Source organism: Setaria italica, chromosome V (genome assembly GCF_000263155.2).
Source record: "Setaria italica strain Yugu1 chromosome V, Setaria_italica_v2.0, whole genome shotgun sequence".
Classification (NCBI taxonomy): Eukaryota; Viridiplantae; Streptophyta; class Magnoliopsida; order Poales; family Poaceae; genus Setaria; species Setaria italica.
Window position 1 is genome coordinate 43932410 of NC_028454.1, and position 24679 is coordinate 43957088.

General features: G+C 55.7%; 2 protein-coding genes across 2 annotated transcripts in view; both read right to left on the reverse strand.

The window, feature by feature from the left end:
- The window catches only part of LOC101778424, a 35006-nt gene that overhangs the window by 4333 nt on the left and 5994 nt on the right, over positions 1–24679 (reverse strand). The gene's annotated exons all lie outside the window — the stretch shown is intronic.
- On the reverse strand, positions 13069–13605 carry LOC105914437. The gene is made up of 2 exons (XM_012846064.1): positions 13409–13605; positions 13069–13327 (listed from the first exon to the last, which is right to left on the reverse strand). The coding sequence occupies exons 1-2, from the start codon at positions 13603–13605 to the stop codon at positions 13069–13071; spliced, it is 456 nt and encodes a 151-aa protein (XP_012701518.1).

Genomic DNA, 24679 nt, shown 5'->3' on the forward strand with positions numbered 1-24679 from the left:
CCTGTCGGTGACTTGCTAAGGTGCCTCGGCGAGCGCTGCGGGCGTTGGTAGGGTTCGGAAATGCTCTTCGTAGGTCGGTGTAGGCCTGAGTGCGGCCCGTTAACGAATGAAGGTGGCAGCCCGTAGCCCGCGGGCGGACACAGGTCTTTTGTTTTTTATTTTCGTTTGCTTGCTGTTACCGGTACATGACAGTGTTGGCCATGGTTCACATCAACTCACGATAGTATTTAGATCTGTTTCTTTAATTCTTGATGATTGCATCTGCAAGTGATCTAGATTCTTAGGATAAGTATTTTATCTATCCTGTGCACACATTTACTCTATCTACCCACTTTGATCTAGATTTCTTAGTTTAATTGGTTAGATCAATCTCATCGTACACTAAGTTACTTAGATTAGTGCTTAGTTAAGCATGCAAATCCCTTGTTCTGTGGATTGTTAAACCTTGGGAAATCTCTAAGGGCCTGTTTGTTTTGTTGGACTCAGATGGAATTGGAATTAGTTTCTAAGGTCGACATGTTTGGCTCCCCCGGAATTGAAAACGAACATTCCTCAGGATTCCAGCTTAGCCTACCGCACATTCCGAACAAAAAACAGGAAACGATTTCCCTACCCGACGGCCTCCCCTGACTCACCTCCCTCGACTCCTTCTCACCCCCGACCCGCCGCCCCCGACAGACTCCCCGAGCGCTACGCTGTCGCCTCCCGCGCCATGGCCCCCTCCTCTGCTAGCCCCTCTTCCACCTCTGCCGCCCCCTCCTCCTTGTTCCCTTGCAGCGATTCAACGAGGTTTGCCGCCATGGAGGCAGCAGGCGTGACGCATTGAGGCGCGCGTGCGGGAGTCAGGGCTAGAGCCGGGCACATGGATCTGGAGGTCGCGGGCGGCGCGGCGGCGGCGCACGGGAAGGTGAGGCAGCCAGCTCGTGGCCTGGGGTACTTGGATTTGGAGCACTGGTCTATGTTGGGTTGTGGGGCTTCGCTCCTCCATTTCTTGACTGCTTGCTTGATTGCTGCTTCTTCTCCCGCAGAGGTGGCGCGGGGAGTCATGGCGTGCGACGTTGTTGCTCGCGTGCCAGAGCCTCGGGTGGTGTACGGCGACATGGCCACATCGCTGCTCTACGTCTACAAGAGCGCCTTCGTCGGCAACGACATCCAGCACCCGGCGGGCAACGAGGAGATCTACGGCGTCCTCTCCTTCGTCTTCTGGATGCTGACCCTCATCACACTCCTCAAGTACGTGCTCATCGTGCTCCATGCCGACGACGGCGGGGAAGGTGGCACCTTCGCGCTCTACTCCCTCATCTGCCACCACGTCCACACGAGCCTCCTGCCTGGTGGCGGCACCAGAGATGAGCTCATGGAGGAAGAGAAGGCCACGGGGCGCCGCGGTGAGCAGCCCGTGTTGAGGGTCAGGGCAGTCCTGGAGAAGTACAGGGTGCTACAGAGGCTGTTGCTGCTGTTCGCGGTAATGCATCCAAATAGCATTTGGAATTTAATTCTAAGAAAAACTTTCTGGGTACATCCAAAAAAGAAATTTCAATTGAATCAAATTCTACGGAATCCATTTCCTATGGATAGGAAATCTAATTTCTAGAATAAGATTCATGGAATAGAAGTTTCAATTCTAGGGAAACAAACGGGGCCTAAGGGAAAATCTACAACTCATTTGTGCAAGGAAAAGATTAGGGATAAATCAAGCCTGGAACAGATTTAATAGATTAATTGAACAAGGAACTAAGCTTGAATTCTCAGGTGATGTGTTGTTGTATACATTCTATTTTCACTAACCTAAAAATATCAGAATGTGTGCAGGAGGAGACCTTATGGAGAAAACACTCAAGGAGGCTGCTCAACTATTATATTGGGAGTTCGTCCAAATGTGTGCAGGAGGAGACCTTATGGAGAAAACACGCAGGGAGGCTGCTCAACTTTTATAGAAGATTAGCAGAGGTGCAGCTATGAACAGAGAATGGGATAGCTTTCAATCTGGAGTGTAAAATCAAGGAAATCAAGGATAAATACTTGCTAGAATTTTCAGAAAAGAACTCTAGAAGGATATTGTTGATGGCTCATAAGTACCAAATTTAGGTCGTCAACTCCTGCATAAACACATAAAAAACGAGCATCAACAGTAGTGGTAGGAGTTATTACTAACAAATTCCACAAGTGTTGGTGAATATTTGTATGCAGGTCCATTAGAGGAGAAAACACACCCCAAGAGAAAGGAAACACACTCTCAACCAATCAGAAGCAAGCACACAGATTGAAGAGCTCACAAATGGGAGTAAACCAATAAGAGTCACTGCAAAACACCGCGTACCCACATGGGGACTCACCTGGCAGGTACCCAGCTAAAGGCGATTGCCTAAGGTGGTTCCTCAGGGTGGTGGCTCCGTTCACCTCCAGTCGCCACGTGTCGCTAGTTACCGACCTTGCAATGGCGGTTGTGGAAGATTCCCCGAATATTCCCCTCAGGAACCGACCCCAAGTGCCTATAAATAGAAGGGGAGGGGTCTCATTTCAAGACACGCCACCAACACCACTCAAGAGGATTTTAGAGCTTCATTGCAAAGGTGGAGTGCTACTTAACTAGTGCTTAGAGTAGGGAGAGAGTGAAGGGTAGTTCGAGGAAGCGTCGGGTCTGTCGGCGCCCTTCTCCAAGCTTACACCTCTACAAATGCTGGCTTCCTTAGGTATAAAGTAAGTTTGTATTCGTGATTACTTTCTCATAGTAGTTCCTATAGTTGAGTGAGATCAGTTCTCTTACTTGCGGGTTCGTCGCTCCGTATTTATATGGAGTGTTGTATGTTTGCTATGGGACGTTAGATGTATTTAGACTGCTGTAGTAATCAGTAGCGTAGACGTGGTGTCTATACTAAGGGTTATCCTTCCTTTGCCTTATATCCCACGGGTTGCTAGAGGTAGGCAGTTGGTGGTGACAACCCTATTGGTCCTTTATAATCCTCCACATTTGGATATAGCGTAAAGCCGTTGGCCGGAGATGCCTGACGAATTCAAGGTAAGCCAGTGCCCAAAGCAAGTTCATTAACCAAGAGATCGACCTTTAACTCCCCTATAGAATTATCTCTAGGAATCCTCTCTACCCTCGCCATCTATCTTGGTGTGTCCTTGGACCGACTAGACTAGGATTTAGTATACATATGTTCCCTTGGATTCGATACCCTTGGAATACTCTAAGATGAAAGCTACAACGGTATCCGTACGCTTGCAGATTTATTCGCATTCGTTAAATATACCAACAAGGTTTCTGGCATCCTTGCTTGGGAACGGTTGTTGTAGCTATCTTGTTACCTAGTCATCCTCGTATCTTTTTAGTTTTCTTTCTTCTACCTTTACCCCCGCTATCATGGAGAAGCCTTCTATCCAAAACCTGTCTTCTCCTAGGGGTGAGTTCTGTGAGCCATCACCATCCGAACACCCAATTCTCACATCCGGCTATGAACTTCGTCCCGACCTTATCACTTTGATTCGGGGACTTTCCTTCTCTGGTTTAGATAGCGAGAGCCCTGTTGGGGGGAAATATTAACGACCTCCCAAAACCGCTTAAAGCAACAGTCATGAAGGCCCAGGCCCACCTGCGGTAATTATGATCACATCCGGCCCAGTGAAGGCAGAGAACATCCCACTCCGTCTTGCTCGGCCCAGGGCCCCAGGGTCGGACAATCCCGACCCCTCGATTGAGGGACTCCGCCTCGCCCGACCGCGGTCCCAGGGTCGGGAGCGCCCGACCCCTCGCCGCAAGGCTCCGCCTCGTCCGACCCGAGGAACCGGGGTCGGGAGCGCCCGACCCCAACACAGAAACTCCACCTCGCCCGACCCTGGACGCGGGGGTCGGACTCACTCGGGTCCACGAGACGGATATTCCCCTCGGGCGCGGACCGGAGGATAAGGATAACGATCTCGTGGGTCCCCCTATCGACCTCGCCATAAATGCGCCGCGGCCCTGTCAAGCCACAAGGGAGCGGTCCCCAACGTAACCGGTCACGAATACCGGAGCACGGCCGTGCGGCGCAGGCTGCAGTGGCCACGGCTCCTTCTGATTCGCCACAGGGTACTCATGAGCCGCGCCGAACGACACAGGAGGACGCATCGCTTGCTCTCGCGCCCCGTGCTCCTAACTGCAGCGTTAGGGATGCGACGTCCGGGTCTTACGGTAATCAGCGGGGCAACAGAATCAGGCCTTCTCCCCGGCGGGCACGGATGCCGAGGCTGAGGCTCATCATCACTCTCGACGGCGATGGCGACCAGGGAGATCATCGACAAGATCAGGAGGGAATCGCCCTCCCTCGTCGGGCGCGCTGATAGAGACCGAGGGCCGGATTGGGAGCGGCGGCCTCGGGGCCCTCCCTTGTATTATTTTTCTTTTTGGCTTATCCTTTCTGCTTCCTCTCCTAAGGCCCGTCTCAACTGTAACCCCGGGCTCCTTCTTGTGCTATAAAAGGAGGACCGGGGGTCACGAGACGGGGGGAGAGACTTTTTTCCTCAAGCCAGCAGCACACTCTCACACTCCCTTAGAGCACAACCACCCTCAAGAGACCTGAGATTAGTTCCCTCTCTCGCCCATCTGTAACCCCTACTACAGAACCCCGCGTGGGTAACACGAGCAGCCTCGATACTGGACGTAGGGCCTTCTTTGCCCGAACCAGTCTAACCCCGTGTCTCCCACGCCACCATCCGAAGCCTTACGCGCATAAAAGAAATTTACTAGTCTAAGTCTCGATCCACAAATCCTGACAACGACAGTTGGCGCGCCAGGTAGGGGACCTTTGCGCGTACGTCTCCGGCTTTAGGTGGCCAGCCACGACATCATCTTCGCTCCGGGTTCCTTGCTCCGCTTCAGGAGCCTGGACTTCCTCGCCACCGGGGAGGGGATCGAACTGATCCCTCTCCTCGTCTTGCCTGCTCGTCCCGCCATCTCCGGCCCCGCCGTCGGGACAGCGGTGAGCGGCCAGGCGCGCGCCGGAGGGCCCTTCCCAAATGGTCGGCTCTTTGGGCTGCGCAATGCCGCGGCAACTTACGGTCGCCTCCTGACGCGGTCCATGACCGTGTCACCCGCGAGCGGCAAACTCGCGGGCGTGGCGAGGATGATCTCTGACGTCGGCTCCAGCAACGGGAGCCACCACCCCTCGCGTGAGTGCTTCATGGCCGAAGTGCACTCCGAGGGGTCCAACGACGATGGCGCCGAAGGGAGACAGAGGACTCCTCTCCCGCACGCCGCAGCTACGACCGGGGCCTTGCCAAGGGCCCCGGAGCGCCTTCGGCAGCCAGAGGCGCACGCAGCATCCCGCCATGAGGTCGAGCGCCCCCGCCACGAAGGCGGAGCACGACAGCGGGCGCGCGACGTCCAGCAACGCATTTGCGCGGACGAAGAGCGCCCTCAGCTCTTCGCCCACGCTAGCTAGAACGTCGCAGCTGTGGCGGCCCTACTCCGGCAACTCCCCAAGTCGGTGACGCCCGAGGAGCGACGGGCGCGTCGGGAGATGCGCGACTTGCTCAAATGCGCCGCCGTCCAGCAGGCGGAAAGTTCCGCGTCTCGACGACGCGGGCAAAACGCCAGCAGGGCGGCGCCCGACACGCCCCCGGAGAGACGGGGGGAGTCTGTCCACCAGCCTCCTCCTAGGGCAAACCAGGCCGCGTCCGTTCGGCGGACACCACCACCCGCGGGAGGCGGGGCTCGATCCGTCCATCGACGCGTCGGTCCCGTCCGCGACGCCCGCGACACCCTGGACGCGCGGAGGCGCTCCCGCGCGGATAGGGAGGACGGGGTAGATCGCGGCTACCACGTCCACCACGGCGGGCGTTACGACAGCGAGGAGGACCGCAGCCCGAGCCCCGACCCGGTGGGGCCGCGGGCCTTCTCCACGCGCATCCTGAACGCGCCTTTTCCGCCGCACTTTAGGCAACCGACCAACGTAGCCAAATACTCAGGGGAGACGAACCCCGGGGTTTGGCTCAGCGACTACCGGCTCGCATGTCAAGCCGGCGGGGCGGACGATGATCTATTCATCATCCGCAACCTACCACTCTTCCTGGCCGACTCGGCACGAGCCTGGCTAGAACATATCCCTTCGGGACGTATCCGCTGCTGGAACGACCTGAAGGAGATATTTATAGGAAACTTCCAGGGCACGTACACGCGCCCCGGCAACTCCTGGGATCTCCGGAGCTGTCGCTAGGGAGCAGACGAATCCCTCCGGGACTACATCCGGTGCTTCTCCAGGAAGCGCACCGAGCTCTCCAACGTCGCGGATGCCGACGTCATAGGGGCCTTCTTAGCGGGAACCTCCTGCCGACCCCTCGTCCACGAGCTAGGGCGCCGAGGCCCGCGGACCACGGAGGAGCTCCTCAACATTGCCACCAGCTACGCCTCGGGCAAAGAGGCTGTTGGAGCGATCTTCGACCGCTCCAAAGGCAAGGCAAAGCGGGAGAAGGATGCTGACGAAGGCACCTCCAACCGCCAGCAGAAGAAGAAGGGCAAACAGCGACGCGAGGCTCCCCTCGTCGCTGCTGTCGAGCGCAAGCGAGGACAGCCGCCCCGGGAGGGCACTCCTGGCTTCTTCGACAAATTACTTGAGGGACCGTGCCCGAACCACGAGTTCCCCGCGAAGCATGCCTACAAAGACTGCAACCTCATGAAGAGGTACTTTGTAGGTAATCCAGTGAAGGGCGACCGGAAGCGGAAGCCCGATGAAGAGAAGAAGGGCGACGAAGAGAAGGAAGATGGCTTCCCCAAGGTGGACGGCTGCTTCATGATCTTCGACGGCCCGGCGGCGTACGACTCCAAGCGCCAGCAGAAGCTGGAGCGTCGAGAGGTCTACGTGGCCGAGCCGACAACGCCAGCCTTCCTCGACTGGTCGGGACCGGCCATCACCTTCGATCGGTCCGACCACCTGGGATGCATCCGGCATCCAGGACGCTACCCCCCGTCGTCGACCCCATCGTCGGCACGACGCGCCTCACCAAGGTGCTCATGGATGGAGGCAGCGGCCTCAACATCCTCTACGCCGAGACCCTCGACGCTATGGGGATTGACCGCTCCCGCCTCCATCCCAGCAAGGCGCCGTTCCACGGCGTCGTGCCGGGAAAACAGGCGATGCCTCTCGGGCAAATTGACTTGCCCGTCACTTTCGGGACTCCTCCAACTACAGGAAGGAGGTCCTCACCTTCGAGGTGGTGGGGCTCCGCGGAACCTACCACGCCATCTTGGGGCGGCCATGCTACGCGAAGTTCATGGCCATCCCCAACTACACCTACCTCAAGCTCAAGCTGCCGGGGCCCAACGGGGTCATCACCATCGGCACATCCTTCCAGAAGGCGTATGAGTGCGACGTGGAATGCTGTGAGTACGCCGCGGCCATCACCGTCACGAGCGATCTGGCGACCCAGCTCGCGGAGGGAGCCGAGGACCAACCCGACTCCAAGCAGTCGGGCACCTCCTTTGAGGCCACCGAAGGCATCAAGGAGGTCCTCCTCGACCCCAGCAGCTCCGACGGCAGGACCGTGCGGATCGGCGCTACCCTATCCCCCAAAAAGGAAAGCGCGCTCGTCGACTTCCTCCGCGCGAACAGCGACGTCTTCGTGTGGAAGCCTTCGGACATGCCCGGCATTCCGAGAGAAGTCGCCGAGCACTCCTTGAACATCAAGGCCGGCTCCAAGCCAGTGAAGCAAGGACTGCGCCGTTTCGACGAGGAGAGGCGCAAGGCCATCGGCGAGGAGCTCCAGAAGCTTTTGACAGCCGGATTCATCAAGGAAGTGTACCACCCCGAGTGGCTAGCTAACCCTGTTCTTGTATGAAAAAAGAATGGGAAATGGAGGATGTGTGTTGATTATACCGGTCTCAACAATGCGTGTCCAAACGATCCGTTTCCTTTGCCACGCATAGATCAGATAGTCGACTCGACCGCCGGGTGCGAAACCCTTAGCTTCCTTGACGCGTATTCCGGCTACCACTAGATCATGATGAAGGAATCCGACCAGCTCGCTACCTCTTTCATCACCCCCTTCGGCCCCTACTGCTACGTTAAGATGCCGTTCGGCCTCAAAAACACGGGGGCTACATTCCAGCGATGCATGCTGAAGTGCTTCGGGGACCTCATCAGGCGGACCGTTGAGGCTGACGTTGATGATATCGTAGTCAAATCCAAGAGGGGCGACCAGCTCGTCCCCGACCTCGAACTAGCCTTCGAAAGGCTGAGGGATAAGCGCATTAAGCTCAATCCCGAAAAGTGTGTTTTCGGAGTCCCAAGAGGCATGCTGTTAGGCTTCATCGTCTCCGTGCGCGTCATCGAAGCCAATCCGGAGAAGATAGCGGCCATCAGCGACATGGGGCCAATCCGGAACATAAAGGGAGTCCAGCGCGTCACGGGATGCTTAGCGGCCCTGAGTCGCTTCATCTTGCGCCTTGGCGAGCGGGGGCTTCCTCTCTATCGACTCCTGAAGAAGACTGACCGCTTCGAATGGACCGGCGAGGCCCAGGAGGCACTTGACCGGCTCAAGGACCTCCTGACGAAGGCCCTGGTCCTGGTCCCGCTAACCGACGGCGAGCCACTCCTGCTCTACATCGCGGCGACCACCCAGGTGGTTAGCGCGGCCCTGGTGGTGGAACGAGAAGAGGAAGGACACGCTCTCAAGGTGCAACGCCCGGTGTATTTCATCAGCGAAGTCTTGTCCGAGTCCAAGGTGCGCTACCTGCAGATCCAAAAGCTCATCTACGCCGTCCTCATCACAAAGAGGAAGCTGCGCCACTACTTCACCTCCCACCCGGTAACGGTTGTCTCGTCGTTCCCACTAGGCGAAGTAATCCAGAACCAGGACGCCACGGGACGGATCGCGAAGTGGGCGCTCGAGCTCATGGACCAGGGCATCGCCTACGCCCCCTGCACCGCCATCAAGTCCTAGGTACTCGCTGATTTCGTGGCAGAGGGGACGGAGGTTCAGACGCCATCGGCGCCGGAGAAGCAGGAGTACTGGACGATGTACTTCGATGGGTCGCTGATGAGGGCCCGTGCCGGAGCAGGTCTCGTCTTCGTCTCTCCTCTAGGCATGCGCATCAGGTACATGATCCGCCTCCACTTTCCTGCATCCAACAATGTCGCTGAGTACGAGGCCCTCCTCAATGGGCTTCGCATCGCCATCGAACTGGGCATCCGTCGGCTAGACATCCGGGGCGACTCCCAGCTAGTCGTTGAACAAGTCATGAAGGAGTGGAGCTGCCACGACCCTAAGATGGCAGCCTACTGCAACGAGGTTCGCAAGCTTGAAGACAAGTTCGACGGGATGGAACTCAACCACGTCGCAAGGCGCTTCAACGAAGCCGCCGACGAGCTGGCGAAGGTAGCATCCGGCCGAATGCCCGTCCCCGACGGCGTCTTCATCAGCGACCAGTTCAAGCCTTCAATCCGTTACCCAGAGCCAGCGAGGGTCGGCGAAGCGCCCCCGGCCTTGGGGTTGGGCCCCGACCTAGAGGAGGTAGGCAGCGCGCCACCCATCCCAGGCCCGGACACCAGCACCGACGGGGTCGGCACCGCTTCGCCCGACTCGGCCCTGGAAGCCGACCCCTCCGACCCCATGGTCATGGAAATCGCGGCAGACCCCGTGGCGGGGCCTGACCCCCCAGCCGACTGGAGAGCCCCATACCTCGACTACCTCATCTGCGACACGCTTCCGGCGAACAAAATGGAAGCCCGTAGGATCGCGCGTCGCGCCAAATCCTTCGCCGTTATCGATCAGGAGCTCTACAAGAGAAGCCACACCAGCATCCTCCAGCGCTGCATCCCGATCAAATAGGGAAAGGCACTGATCCAGGACATCCACGCTGGAGCCTGCGGCCACCACGCTGCGCCAAGGACCCTCGTCGGCAACGCCTTCCGGCAAGGCTTCTACTGGCCGACGGCGGTCGCCGACGCTACCCAAGTAGTCCACACCTGTGAAGGGTGCCAGTTCTTTGCGCGCCAAACTCATCTACCCGCGCAGGCGCTCCAGACCATCCCCATCACGTGGCCGTTCGCGGTCTGGGGGCTGGATCTCGTCGGGCCCTTCAAGAAACCGCCCGGGGGCTTCACCCACCTGCTTGTCATCGTCGACAAGTTCTCCAAGTGGATCGAAGCAAGACTGGTGGCGCAAATGAAGTCTGAGCAGGCGGTACAGTTCTTCACCGACATCATCCACCGCTTCGGAATCCCCAACTCCATCATCACCGACAACGGCATGCAATTCACCGGGAAGAAATTCCTCCAGTTCAGCGACGACCACCGCATCCGAGTGGACTGGTCGGCCGTGGCACACCCCCGCACGAACGGGCAGGTCGAGAGAGCCAACGGCATGATACTTCAGGGTCTCAAGCCACGGATCTTCGACCGCCTGAAAAAGTTTGGCGGACGGTGGGTCGCCGAGCTTCCAGCAGTCCTTTGGAGCCTGAGGACAACCCCTAGTCGGGCGACTGGCTTCACCCCGTTCTTCATGGTCTACGGGTCCGAGGCCATCCTGCCCACCGACCTGGAATACGGATCACCGAGGGTCAAGGCGTACGACGAACAAGGGAACCAAGCATCGCTCGAAGACGCACAAGATCAGCTCGACGAGGCCCGCGACGTGGCCCTGCTGCACTTGGCTAAGTACCAGCAGGCGCTACGGCGTTACCATAGCCGCAAGGTGCAAGGCCGAGCCTTCAACGTTGGCGACCTGGTGCTCCACCTCGTCCAGGATAACAGGGGTCGGCACAAGCTAACTCCCCCATGGGAAGGTCCTTTCATCGTCGCGCAAGTACTACGGCCAGGCACCTACAAGCTAGCGACCCCCGACAGGCAGATCTTCGGCAACGCTTGGAACATAGAACAGCTAAGGCGTTTTTACCCCTAGTTTTCATTTCCAAGTTCTGTACATAGACTTGTCTGTAAATCTAAAGTTCTCTTTTTTGCGGAAAAAGAAATTTCAAGCCGATTCTGTTCAGGCTTTTCCCGTCGAGCTCAGGGATATCCGACCCTGGCTTCGCTCCAGGGTCGCATATCCCTCGGGGGCTATCAGGGGCTCCGGCTCAAGCCACTTGGCACCATCTAAAAAACGTTTTTCCTTCCGAACCGAACCCCCCTTTCTGAACTTTCTAGGCATAAAAAGGAGAAGGTGCGCGAACGGTGTTCAGGCAAGATTGATCGGACTGTGAAAAAACCTACGCCCCAACGGCTACGGTACCTTCGCTCATCAAAGCTTACTGACATGCCCGACAACGCACTCTAAACTTTCCAAGTGCAAAAAACAAGAAAGGGGATCGGAAACTTTTGCACAACAAGTTATAGGAAAGGCCTCTATGGCCATCGCGAAACAAGTCTGAAACTAATGTATTTACATCTGGGGCGCCAGCCCGATACAGTTAGTTCACCGGGGGATCTTCGGGAGGGATGGCCTCATCCTCCAAGAGCTTCGCCAGGGCCTCCGCCGGGTTGAACACCGATGCGTCGATCTCATCCAGTTCGGCCTCGGAGTAACCGGCGGCGTATCCTCCGCTCATCCCGGCGAAGTTGATGCCGGAGTAGTGGGAGCCGAAGACCCCGAAGGCTCGCCTCACGCCGGTGTGGAGCGCCTCCAGGGCGATCTCGCGGGCTCGGCGGTAGGTCATGAGGACATGACTCACAAGCGAGCTCGTCCCCTCCTCCTGGACCACGCTAAGGCTGTCACAGACGATGCAGACTGCATCCCGCAGGTTGCCATGCTCAGCGCATTCCGCGTCGAGCGCCTCCCTCAGCCGGGTGAGCTCGCCTGCAAGGACCACCCAGAAGAACCCGCTAAATCAAAAATCACCGCAACATCGCAAAGACAAAGAAATGAACAGAGTCTTACCCTCGTACTGGGCCTTCAGCTGGCGCTCCTGGGCCACGGACGCCTGAAGCTCCCGCGCTTGCGCTTGAAGCTGACTGACCTCCGCCCGAAGGTCAGCCGCCACCTTCTCGGCCTCCTCCTTCCGGACCTTCTCAGCGTCCTGGTCCTGCCAAGCCTTTTGCCGCTCGCGCCGGATGCGCTCGACGGTCTTCTGAAGGGCTTCATGCTCCCCATTCAGCCGTGCGAGCTCCTCGGCATTGTGGTGGGCCTTTTCAGCAGCGGCCTTGAACTCCTCGCGGTCGAGGCAGGCCTTATCGACGACGGCTTGGAATTTGGCTTCCGACCGTCGCACCTCCTCCTGCGCCGCTTGCTCGCGCCTTTGCAGGTCGTTAATGACCCCCTGGGCGGCAGCAACCTGCATGGATAGCTCCCTGGTTCGCTGGCTCTCCAAGTTGAAGCGCTCCCAGAGCCCCTGCTCCAGCCGGAGGAAATCAGATTTCCCCTGACTGCATTCTTGGAGAGCCTACAAAGCAATACACCATCAGGGGCAAGGTAGCGGGAAAGGGACAATCACCGACAGGAGGGGCGACGTACCTGGCTACCAGGGAGGACGACATTGTCCAACTCCCCCAACACCGAGGACAGAGCCGCGCAGGCGCTGGCGAGGCTGCCCTTCACCGCCTGCCACTTGCGCCACTCCGCGGCGTCATCCAGGGTGAAGAGGTGCCTCAGCGGGTCCTCACGGGACGTCCAACGCAGGACAGACCCCCTCCACGCCCTGGGGGCGGAAGTGGCCAAAGCCGAAGCGGGAGTCGACCCGGAAGCCTCCGGGTTCGCCGACGGTCCCAGCGCCTGCGCCCCTGTCGCTGTCAGGGCCGCCGCGGACCCGCTCGACGGCGCCACCGCCCCCGACGCGGGCGGTGGAACAAGTATCCCCGTGGTCACCTCGCCTTCTGCCGCGACCGCCAAGGCGGGCTCCTCCGCCCCTGCCGGAGCCTCTCGAGCGGGCACCTCCGCCCCCGCCGCCGGTGCCACCTCCGCCGGGACCTCCGGGGCAGAGGTCCCCGCCTCCGTCACCGATGCCCCCTCTGCCACAGCCACGGAGGCAGACACTCCCTCCTCTGTCGCCGCCACCATCCCTGTCGCGGCTACAGGAACATCAGTCCCTGTTCCCGTCGCCGCCATCCCCTCCGCCTCGTCGGCGTCGAGGTCGATCACTTCCCCGGCCTGAGGGCCCTAGGGAGCGACGCTCTGCACCGAGAGGTTGACCAGGGAAGCAGAAGGCGGAGCGGGGTCCACGCCCTCTCTCGCGCCCGATGGCGCCGCCACTCCGCCGGTCGCCATCACGGGGGCCGCTTCCGTGGCGGGACCCGTGACCTCACCGGGGACCCCGCCGCTCGCCGCGGGCGGGACTGCGGTCCGCCCCACATTGGCGGACGACACCCACAGTGCCTTCTTGGGCGCCAGCTGCAGGACAAGACCACGGGGGGCGGCGCTGCGAAACAACAAACAAATGTTAGCAGAAACAAATGCAAGGTGGGGAAAGAAGCGAGGTTCACGAGGAAATCCAACTTACGTTCCTCCGGAGCAAGGACGACGCGCGCGCTTCGCCTCGGAGCCGGACGCTGACCCCAGGGCATCCGGCAACGGCCGCTTGTCGCCACTCCGCTGCTCTTGAGTCTCAGGCGCGACGGAGGGGGCGGGCGCTGTGGACCTCCGGGGAGCGCTCCGCGCTGACTCCTGGGGAGCGTCCCGCGCCGACCCCTGGGGCATGGCCCTGGAGCCTTGCGGAACCAAGCCCCGGGTAGACGATCCTTCCGCCTCATCCCTCACGGCCGTTTGCGGGCGCGCCTCCCGGATTACGAGCGCACCCGACCGAGGGGACGAGACCAGCTCTTCCTCCTCCTCATCATCCTCCTCGTCTTCCTCCTCGTCATCATCATCGTCATTGTCATCATCGTCCGACACGACCTGCCCTTTCCGCCGCCGTTGGAACTCCTTGGCGGCCTTCTTCCTCTTTTTCGCTGTCTCCCTGTCCTTACGGCGATTCTGCTCTTCGGCAAGGAGACGGTTTTACGTCCGCCGATCGACGTCCTCCGGCACCGGCGGATGCGAGTCCACAACCCAGGTCAGCATGCCCTGCCAACACAAAAATGGCCCCGCGTCAGAGCGACGACCATGAGGCACGAGAAAAGAAGGTCGGCGCCCCAATCCCTTACTAGGTCGACGAAGCCCTCGTCCGGGCGCATCGGCGGGTGCCCGGGCACCGGGTAGTCAGCGTCCTTGTCCTCCAACGCCTCCCGAATCTGCTGTCGGATCTCGGAGGCGGCGAGCGCGCCCGCCACAAGGGCGGTGCCCTCGGTCGGTGCGCCCGGAGTCATGGCGGCGAGCGAACGGACCCGGAGCATCAGAGGCGCCACCCGCCGGGCATGGTACGCCCCAATGACCCCTGCGCCGGTAAGCCCTCTCCTCTTCAGCTGCTCGATAGCCTGCAGCAGGTCGAGGATCCGCTTCTTCTCCTTCTCGACCGGTCCGTACGACCACACCTCCGGCACCGCGTCGATGGTGCGACCAGTAAATTCTGGCAAGGGGGAGTTCGAATAGTTCTTCACGTAGAACCACTGGTTGTGCCACCCCTTGTGGGACGCCGAGGTCTTCATCGCCATGTACTCCTTGGAGCGAGTATGGCGGAGGTGGATCCCGACGCACCCGATCGGCACCGGGGGCGACCGCTGCTGGTTCCCCCTCCTCTCCGTTTTCTGGTACAGGCTCACCGTGAAGAAGTACTTCCACAGCGAGAAGTTGGGCTCGATGCCCAGGAACCCCTCGCACAGTGCAACGAACGCTGCAATGTGCTGGATCCCGTTGGGGTTGAGGTGCTGAAGCTCGAGCCCGTAGTAGTGGAGGAGCTCCCGGAAGAAACGGCTCGGCGGAGTCGCGAACCCCCGCTCGTGGAAGTGAGCGAAGGAGACGACGTAGCCGGCGGGAGGCGTCGGCACCTGCTCCGACCCCGGCAGCTCCCACTCGCCCATCTCCATCCTCTCGCAGAGGAGGCCTTTCCTCACCAGGCCTTCGGCGCGCGAGGAGTTGAAGTGAGAAATCCCCTAGGATCCCATCGCCGGAGGAGGAAGAAACTTGACGGGGACGGAAAGAAAGGGCGTAGCTCTGAGCGGAGGAAGACGAAGCGGACGCGGATGAGCTGAGGACGAGTCTAGAGGGCGAAAAGACTTGAAAGCAGAAGGCGGACGGAACCAGCAAGGTGGAGCCTTCATTTTTATAGGGAAGGCATGAAGGGAGCGGAACCGACGCCCCTGTCACCATAAATGCGGCGCCAGGTACGCCGCTGTCAAAGCCCACTTTCTTTTTGGAAACCGCGTGCAAGATCGGCCGCAGAGACATCCTCTCCTCCTCAATTCGTGGATCGGCGCCCTCCATAACTCCGCCTCCCGGAAGACGCGCACACAACGTCCCCCACGTTCGGCCCAAGACGCAGCATCCGCCCCGATTCGGCCCAAGGCCCACTGAAAGGTAATAAGGGATACGGGGCTAAAAACGCCCCTACGGCCCATTACAGTCCAGAGGTTTGAAGGCTGGCCCGCTACGGGTTCGACAGCCCGAGCAAGGGGTGAGAAGGGACGAGTCCGCTAGCGGCCAACACCCAGGCGAGCGAAAGCCAAGGGCGTCCCGACCTCACGTTCGAGTCCAGACCGGCATCAAAAGTTCATGGTTTTTCCACGAGGAAAGGCAACGAGCCCCCGGATCCGACCGAACGGACTCGGGAACTATATGAACTGGCCGACTGGAGCCTGGAGTACGCCACCAGCTTGGCCCGAGCCGGACCCCCCCGAACGGGGACCGGGACTCCACTCGAACCGACCCGTTCGCAGCTCAACGAGCACCACGGTTCGTCCACCGAGGATAGCGTGGCACGGCTCATCCCCTCCGTCCCAGCGAACGACCGCTTGAGGGGTAACGATCAAAAGCCAATCTAGCCTCCCGATTGGTCTCCTGCAATGCGCGGGGGCTCGGGGGCTAGCATCGCAACCAGTGACCACGCGTGTGGTCGCGATTTGAGGACTCAAGGTGGGAGCGCCCTACGGAGTAATGAGGAGTCCTCCCGCAACAAGTCATCCACAGGACGCCTCTCCTAATCGAACTCCCTAGCTAAGCCGGACCAACAATGCTCCCTACCCCTGATCGACCGCAGCTCGCAGGGCGAGCAGAGATCCCCGACGAGCAATGAGAAAAGCCTTTGGAGGAGCACCTTTGCTTCACCACAGGCTCGGGGGCTACTGTTGGGGGGAAATATTAACGACCTCCCAAAACCGCTTAAAGCGACAGTCATGAAGGCCCAGGCCCACCTACGGTAATTATGATCACATCCGGCCCAGTGAAGGTAGAGAACATCCCACTCCGTCTCGCCCGGCCCAGGGCCCCGGGGTCGGACAATCCCGACCCCTCGATGGAGGGACTCCGCCTCGCCCGACCGCGGTCCCAGGGTCGGGAGCGCCCGACCCCTCGCCGCAAGGCTCCGCCTCGTCCGACCCGGGGAACCGGGGTCGGGAGCGCCCGACCCCCACCACAGAAACTCCGCCTCGCCCGACCCTGGACGCGGAGGTCGGACTCACTCGGGTCCACGAGACGGATATTCCCCTCGGGCGCGGACCGGAGGATAAGGATAACGATCTCGTGGGTCCCCCTATCGACCTCACCATAAATACGCCGCGGCCCTGTCAAGCCACAAGGGAGCGGCGTCCCCAACGTAACTGGTCACGAATACCGGAGCACGGCCGTGCGGCGCGGGCTGCAGTGGCCACGGCTCCTTCTGATTCGCCACAGGGTACTCATGAGCCGCGCCGAACGACACAGGAGGACGCATCGCTTGCTCTCGCGCCCCGTGCTCCTAACGGCAGCGTCAGGGATGCGACGTCCGGGTCTTACGGTAATCGGCGGGGCAACAGAATCAGGCCTCCTCCCCGGTGGGCACGGATGCCGAGGCTGAGGCTCATCATCACTCTCGACGGCGACGGCGATGAGGGAGATCATCGACAAGATCAGGACGGAATCGCCCTCCCTCGTCGGGCGCGCTGATAGAGACCGGGGGCCGGAGCGGGAGCGGCGGCCTCGGGGCCCTCCCTTGTATTATTTTTCTTTTTGGCTTATCCTTTCTGCTTCCTCTCCTAAGGCCCATCTCAACTGTAACCCCGGGCTCCTTCTTGTGCTATAAAAGGAGGACCGGGGGTCACGAGACGGGGGGAGAGACTTTTTTCCTCAAGCTAGCAGCACACTCTCACACTCCCGTAGAGCACAAGCACCCTCAAGAGACCTGGGATCAGTTCCCTCTCTCGCCCATCTGTAACCCCTACTACAGAACCCCGCGTTGGTAACACGAGCAGCCTCGATACTGGACGTAGGGCCTCCTTTGCCCGAACCAGTCTAACCCCGTGTCTCCCACGCCACCATTCGAAGCCTTACGCGCATAAAAGAAATTTACTAGTCTAAGTCTCGATCCACAAATCCTGACAACGACAAGCCCATACCACCATCTGCGAGAATTTGAGCAAGTGTGTTCATGCTACGCTATCGCGAGCATGTCACATGAAACCCTCAAGTGGAAGTTGTTTCCTTTTTCTCTTGTAGAAGGGGCTAAACAATGGTACATGCAAACCGTAGGGGGCGTGAACGGTAGCTGGGATAGACTTAGAGACAAGTTTTGTCTCTCATTCTTTCCCTAGTCCTGTGTTGTCGCTCTACGAAGGGATATCTTCAGCTTTCAGCAGAATGAGAAGGAATCCATAGGTGCCGCTTGGGGCAGGTTCTCACTCTTAGTGAAGTCCAGCCCTGTCCTGTCAATTCCCGACCATGTGTTCCTTGAGCATTTCTGCATGGGTCTCAACACGGAATCCGCCCTTTACCTTGATGTTACTGCTAGAGGGTCATTTGCCCACAAGGCTCCAGCCGAAGGTAGGAAAATCTTAGATCGTATCACCAAAAACACCACCTTAGTGGTCGAGTCTAGACCCTCTCGAGAAGAGCATATGTCAAGCCATGAGGACATTCTAGTAGCTGAATCCGATCCTTCACCTTCCACATCCTTAGATTTAGCCCTAGAACTTTCTCCTAAACCATGAGTTTCAGAGGAAGAAGAAATTCAACCTTCAGAGCTCCCTTTAGAATTCAAGGATGATCTCTTTGAAGATTTCGAAAACACCTCAAATTATCTTTGCAAGAGGAAACCGTCGGTACCCGTCCCTCCTGATGATCCTATAGAAGCCACCTTCCTAAGGGTAAACGTTAGGAAGCTGACGGCCATTATGACTAGTGAGTAGTCGAGGGAGCTGGAGCTATCGTCAGAAGTTCCTCAGATGAGCTCCCCTCCATCAACCATTCCGTGTGCCATAAGAGGAAACCCGGTAAACATTCTCTATAATCCCACTGTCGGAGCCAACATCATCTCCAGCGAATGCGTGATGCAACTTTTTGGAGACGAGCCGTTGGTTCCGACCGATAAAACTTTCCAAACCTCCTCTAGAGAATTCCTGGAAGGAGTTGGGATTCTGCAGCACATGTCTATTAGACACAAAGACATCGAAGCAGTCCTTGACTTTCATGTTTTTGATGTACAAAGCTTCGATCTCATGATCAGGCATCCCATTGAGAAGTTACTCATAGATGCTCCGACTCAGGATAAGCTTGATGCCCGGTTAGGGATGGAAACCTTTTCTATCCAGATCTCTAGAGCCAAAAACTTCATGACAGATCCTTCCCTTGATTCTGAGCCGATCGAAGAGGTGATGGGAATTTCTCCTTTCGATTCACCGGAATCCCACCTTAAAAAAGACGCTGAAATATTCATGGAAGAGGAGGATGATCTCGCCGAACCCATAGACGTATCCGAGTTTGAGATGCCTCCTAGATCTCCGATCAAGTTAAAAACCTTACCTGCAAGCCTCTGATACGCCTTCCTCCATGGTGACACGAGTCTCCCACTATCATTAGTGACAAACTTTCGGAAGAGGAATTCGCGAGACTCATCGCCGTCCTAGAGAAACATCAAACCGTTCTTGGATATTCCCTCCAAGATCTCAAGGGAATTAGCCCAACTCTTTGTACCCATTGCATCCCCTTAGATCCTACCATCACACGTTCTAGGGAACCTCAAAGGAGGTTAAATAATGCGATGAGGGATGTTGTTAAGAAGGAGGTCCTGAAACTCCTACACGCTGGGATTATCTACCCCGTGCTGTATAGTGAGTGGGTTAGCCCCGTTCAGGTAGTACCTAAGAAGGGAGGAATGATGGTTGTCACCAATGAAAAGAATGAGCTAATCCCGCAACGTCTTCCTACTGGGTGGAGGATGTGCATAGATTATAGGAAGCTCAACAAGGTGACAAAGAAGGATCATTTCCCGTTGCCCTTCATTGATGAAATGTTGGAGCAGCTTGAAAACTGTTGACGCTGGAATTTGACACGTGTTTGGAATCGGCGTCAAAGAAGAAGGAAGGCGGCCGACGCGGCGGACTAGAGGCTACAGTTGGGAATCGGCCGATTAAAGCTACAGTGTTTCGGCCGATTGGTGAAAAGAGTCGATGTGGGCTGGCCAATTGGGAGCAAGAGTGGCTTGTCTAGTACGGGCCTAAGGTGGGGGTCAGGATGAAGATCAGCTGAAGAAGGAGGTTGGCACGTTAGAAGATAGTAACCGACTCTGATATGAGTCGTGCTTGTAAATATTTGATATTGTTTAAAGTTAGAGATAAATCCTAGTCGGTTAGGAAATCAGTTGTAGTAGGGTATAAATAGGTTCCTCATAAGGCTTGTAAAAAACAACACATCAATCGATACAACAAATCTACTTTTTCCTCACAATTTACTTTCAAGTCGGCGACTTCGCCAAAACCTTTTATTTTTCACGAGTTCGTACGAATTGACAGGGCTGCATCGACACGATCTCCGGTCAATTGGTAAGTTCTGCTTATCGAGTAATATCTAAGCTTTAACTTCCAGCACATCGCTGTTGTTTCATTTAGATTTATTCACCGGTTATCGATATTAACTAGAATTATAGGTTTTTATCTATTGTTTTAGTTTTATCACCAGTTATCCAGCTTGAAGTATGAACTGTCAGCTTATTATTATTATTTTTATTAATTGTCATATAGTTGATTAGATCTGTTTCAAGTGTTGCTTTGTAGCGTTGTTTAAGTTGCTCCAGTAGTTTCTTTACAATTGCTACGTGGTCATCGGCTGTTCTATAGCCGGTTACTTGCACAGTAAATCGACCGATTCGCCGATATGTTCTTCAAGATAGATCGGAACTTTAGCCGATTGAGACCCCTGGAATTTAATATGTTTCTTTCCTTGTCAATCAGCAGATCTCAAGGACGACTAGAAGGAAGAGATAGCAAGGGTTTTGGAAGAATATAAGAAGACATGCCTACAGTCCTTTAGTCGAACCAGGAGCGGGAAGACGATCAAGAAAGCTCCTCTGCCACCTCCTCGCCACATCACCGTCACCGAGGACTCAGGAAAGATGTCTGATATGATACAACAGTCAGTCTATCAAGCCATGATCGACCAGTCTAAAGTGATGACTAACACTGTATACAACACCATCGTCAGCTCCATGGTCAACGGCGCAGTTTAGGGGTATCAGGGACTAGCTTACGCCCCTCCCATCGTGGCACCAATGAGAAGCTTCTCAATGGTGCCAAACACATCTCATTCGGCTCCACAGCCGATGCAGATGCAAAATGGAGGATACAACACTTCAATACCCTTGGGATATAACGGCGCAACGCTCTAGCAGACACGAGCACCATTTTACCCTTCACCAATTCTCCCTGCACAACCGCCATTCCCAAACATGCAGACTAACCCCTAGGTCTAGGGTTTAATCACGTAAAGGTCTTGGGTTTTAACACTAAGGTCCCTGATGCAACTTTCCCAAAAGCAATTGGGTCCTCGGCAGCGCACGGCGACGGGGGGGCAAAATCCTGGCGATGCGCCGGCGACCTTGGGACGGTGAGTGGCCGGGAGGGCTTACGGGCTCACCTTGGTCCGGTTTGAAGCGGTTGGGGGCGACGGGGAGGCTTGGCTAGGGCGGAACGGCGAAAGGGCAGAAAGCTTCGGTGGCGGAAAAGTCTGGCGGTGTTCCGGCGGCGGTGGCGCTTCTCGCGGGCAACAAGCAAGCTCTAGAGCTGCGCGAGAGGGTGGCAACGTGGCTGGTGGTGTCGGCGAGGTGCGGGGTTGGGCGGAAGGGGGAGCTCCAGGGGGAGGCTTGGCCGGGGCGGAACGGCGGAAAGCTTCGGTGGCGGAGGAGTCCGGCGGCGTTCCGCCGGCGGTGCCGCTTCTCGCGGGCAACAAGCAAGCTCTAGAGCTGCGCGAGAGGGTGGTGACGCGACTAGTGGTGTCGGCGAGGTGCGGGGTTGGGCGGAAGGGGGAGCTCCACGGAGAGGGTGTGCGGTGGAGCGGGGGAGGGGGGGTGGAAACAGGGGAGGCGTGGCGAGGTTCGGGCGAGCGGGGAAGAGGGCAAATGGGTACTTTCACTTGCCTTTAATGTTGACAAAGTTCTTCCTTAAGCACTAATGACTTGTTCAAGAGTTAAACACAGCTTAATTAATCTAGGTTGTTACACAATTATTATATGTAAACATTATTTGAATTCTCTTCTTATCAAAAGAAACATCATCATACAACAAATTGTCATTTTTCAGCCATATGGATTGAGGAGCAGGCCTCAAAAGAAACGAGACAAGAACAAGAAGTTAGAGGGCCGAATCATCATCACAGAAATTGCTGAAGATGGTGAACCGATTGCTCCTGCCAATGCTAAGATAAAATTGGTGATTCAGAATGGGTTTCTTGTCAGAGATAACATCCTAATTAGCTTTCAGAATTGGAAAAAACATGACATCGTCGCTTCAACAAGCATGGTCCCGGCCACCATAAGCTTCGTACATGACCTAGAGAAGAATATGTTATGGGAACAGTTAAAAGATAACTTCACGTTCGAAGGTGTAGAGGAAGACAAAGTGAAAGAATGGGGCTTTAAGAAGGCTGCAATTGCTTTTCAGACGTACAAGAAAAACTTGAACAAAGAGTACATAAAGAAGGGGTTTACACCTGATTTCAATAAGCACCCGAAGTTAAGGGATCATTGGGGTTCCTTTGTACAGTTCAAGAAATTGGAAAAGAGCTAGTTGCAAACTCATACCAACACCGACAATGCTCACAAGAAGCAATACTTTCATCGTCTTGGGACAAGAGGTTACAAGTCGGGGATCATGAAATGGCAAAGGATGGAAGATGACCTAATTTCCAAGTGAATAGTACCACAGACTCTCGAATGGCCTGAGCGAGCAAAGAATTGGTTTTATGCTCATGGTGGTAGGCTCAATCCCGAAGATGCATCAATTGTGTTTGGCAATGAATTAAGACAAGCGGCTACGAGACTTGATGACTTAGTAAAGAAAACAGCTAATGGATCCTTCGTGCCTGATCGAGAGAGGGGCAAGCTGATTATGGTACTTGGAAATCCCAAACACCCTGGACAATGCTGAGGCAAACGAGTGATTGTGTGGAAGTTTGCCTTTCGTGAGCACATTGAATCATGTAGAAGTCGCCAAAGAAGTAAGGCCAGCCACACATGAAAGCTGCGAGAGTTGCAAGAACAAGTAGCAGCATCAGAGGCAAGAATGGAGGAAATAATTGACCGACGTGTGGCGCTACCTCTGAGCAAACAAGCCAGTGAACAAGCAGCTGCTGCAGCATCAGGGTCACATGTCGACGTAAGCCCGACTCAGCGTCGAAGCAGTGTCGCTTCCATGGAAGCCCCAGCTGGAGGATCCTCTGAGATACTTGAGGACAACCAACGCCACCCCGTGGACGACATTACTGCGAGAGGACCTTGTGAGCTTGTTACTCCCATGAAAAACAAGCTCATTGTAGTGGCTTATAGTGTGGATGAGCAACCGACGCAAGGCCAAACACTTCATGGCGTGGAGATTCCAGCTCACGGTTATGCCAAAGTTGGGTTGGACCGAGTGGTCGACAGTTGGGATGATCTGGAACTAGAGATCCCTGGAGGTGACGGGGAAAAGAATCTAGGAGAAGCCATCCATGGTTGGATTCTATGGCCCAAGCGCTACATAAGGATTACGCAACCGAATCCCCCGATCTTAGGATCATCTCCTCAAGGATCAAGGGCAAGATCACCTACGCCATCTGTCAGGGCACCCTCTCCACTACCAAACAGGGATCCTAGCATGAGTTCAGTACCAGAAAGGGATCCAAGCATTGAGTCCACCTCCACCTTCTATGAAGAAGCCTTTAGTTCCACCTCCACCTCCTAAGAAGAAGCAGAAGGAGAAGCCACTAGCGGAAAAATTACCATATGATTTGACAGATGAGGAACTCAAGGCAGCAGTGGATGCTGAGAAAAAAAGCATGGAGGCAGGCTCAATCAGAAGCATGGAGGCAGAAACAGAAAGAGTAGCCACCACTTAATAAGGGTAAACTTCAGGCTTTCATCAGAAGCATGGAGGCAGAGCAAAGGACCAAAGAAACCACCGCTATCTGATTACGACAGGCAAATAACAAAGCAGGCTTCTAAGAAGAGGAAGAAAAGTGGGTCAACTATTCCTCAACTCGGAGCCCAATCCAACCAATCGGTTGCCCCGCTCAAGGTGCTTTCTAAGTTTGATAAGAACCTGCTGCAATTCGCTAAAGATACAAAACTCACCACAACTCAACTTTGAGGGGAGGATCACATCCCAAAGCACCCTGGGGCTGCTAAATGGAAATATGAGTATGGGAAACCGCCTGTGTGGCCGCAGTTGGTGGACCGTCTTCCAACGAAGATGTACAAGTAGCACCAATAGTACGTGGAGGCTACAGCAGAGGGATTTGCCATGCTCGAAGTTCGGATTGGTGATCAACATTTTTTCCGTGGGGATGACATCATAATTGTGCTGCTAGAGAAACTGTATTTCCTGTTCAATCAAGACGCACTTGACAAGTCACTCCTCAGTTGCTTGGTTCTGTAAGTCTTTAATATATTCCTCTAACTTCAAAATCCCCGCTCTAGTCAATTTGCGATGTCTTAACTTCTATTCAATTTTGTATCATGCAGGATGGAGATTCAAACTTGTCGGAGGAACGGATACTATGACGTAGGCTTCATGGACCCTGATGTTGTAAACGAGGCAAATCTAAGAGATAAACCAAATCGGACCTTGAAGAATATATATATAAGTTCCTCAACAAGCAACATTACAAGCACCTACTAATACCGTACAACTTCAAGTGAGCGTGTTTCCCATCTCTTTCATTTTCAAACTAGCAGTTAAACATGAGACTAACTAGCTTTAATTTGACTGTACAGATTCCATTGGATACTCATTGTTGTTGTGCCTAATATTAGCGCCGTATATGTCTTCGACTCTTTGAGGAAACCAAAACAAGAATACAATGACATCATAGACGCTATGAACAAAGCATGGGCTTGATTCCGTCAAACTCACGTGGGTGAATTCAAGGAGGAACTTGAATGGAAGACTGAATTCCCGGTAGGTGTTGAATTTTCACATCTCATGACACTTCCTTTAACACAACAAATATTTCATAACTTTTTTTCCATATATATAGTGTTCGAGACAGGAGCCGGGTACTAATTTATGCGGGTACTACGTATGTGAGTTCATCCACGGCTTTATACATCCGAATCGTATGACCGACCACGAATTAACCATACGTATACCAAATTCTCAGCAATAAATTGGTTCTACTTAGAAATCAATTCATGTGTATATACTTCAAAAATCAATTCATATGCTATTTCAATTTATTT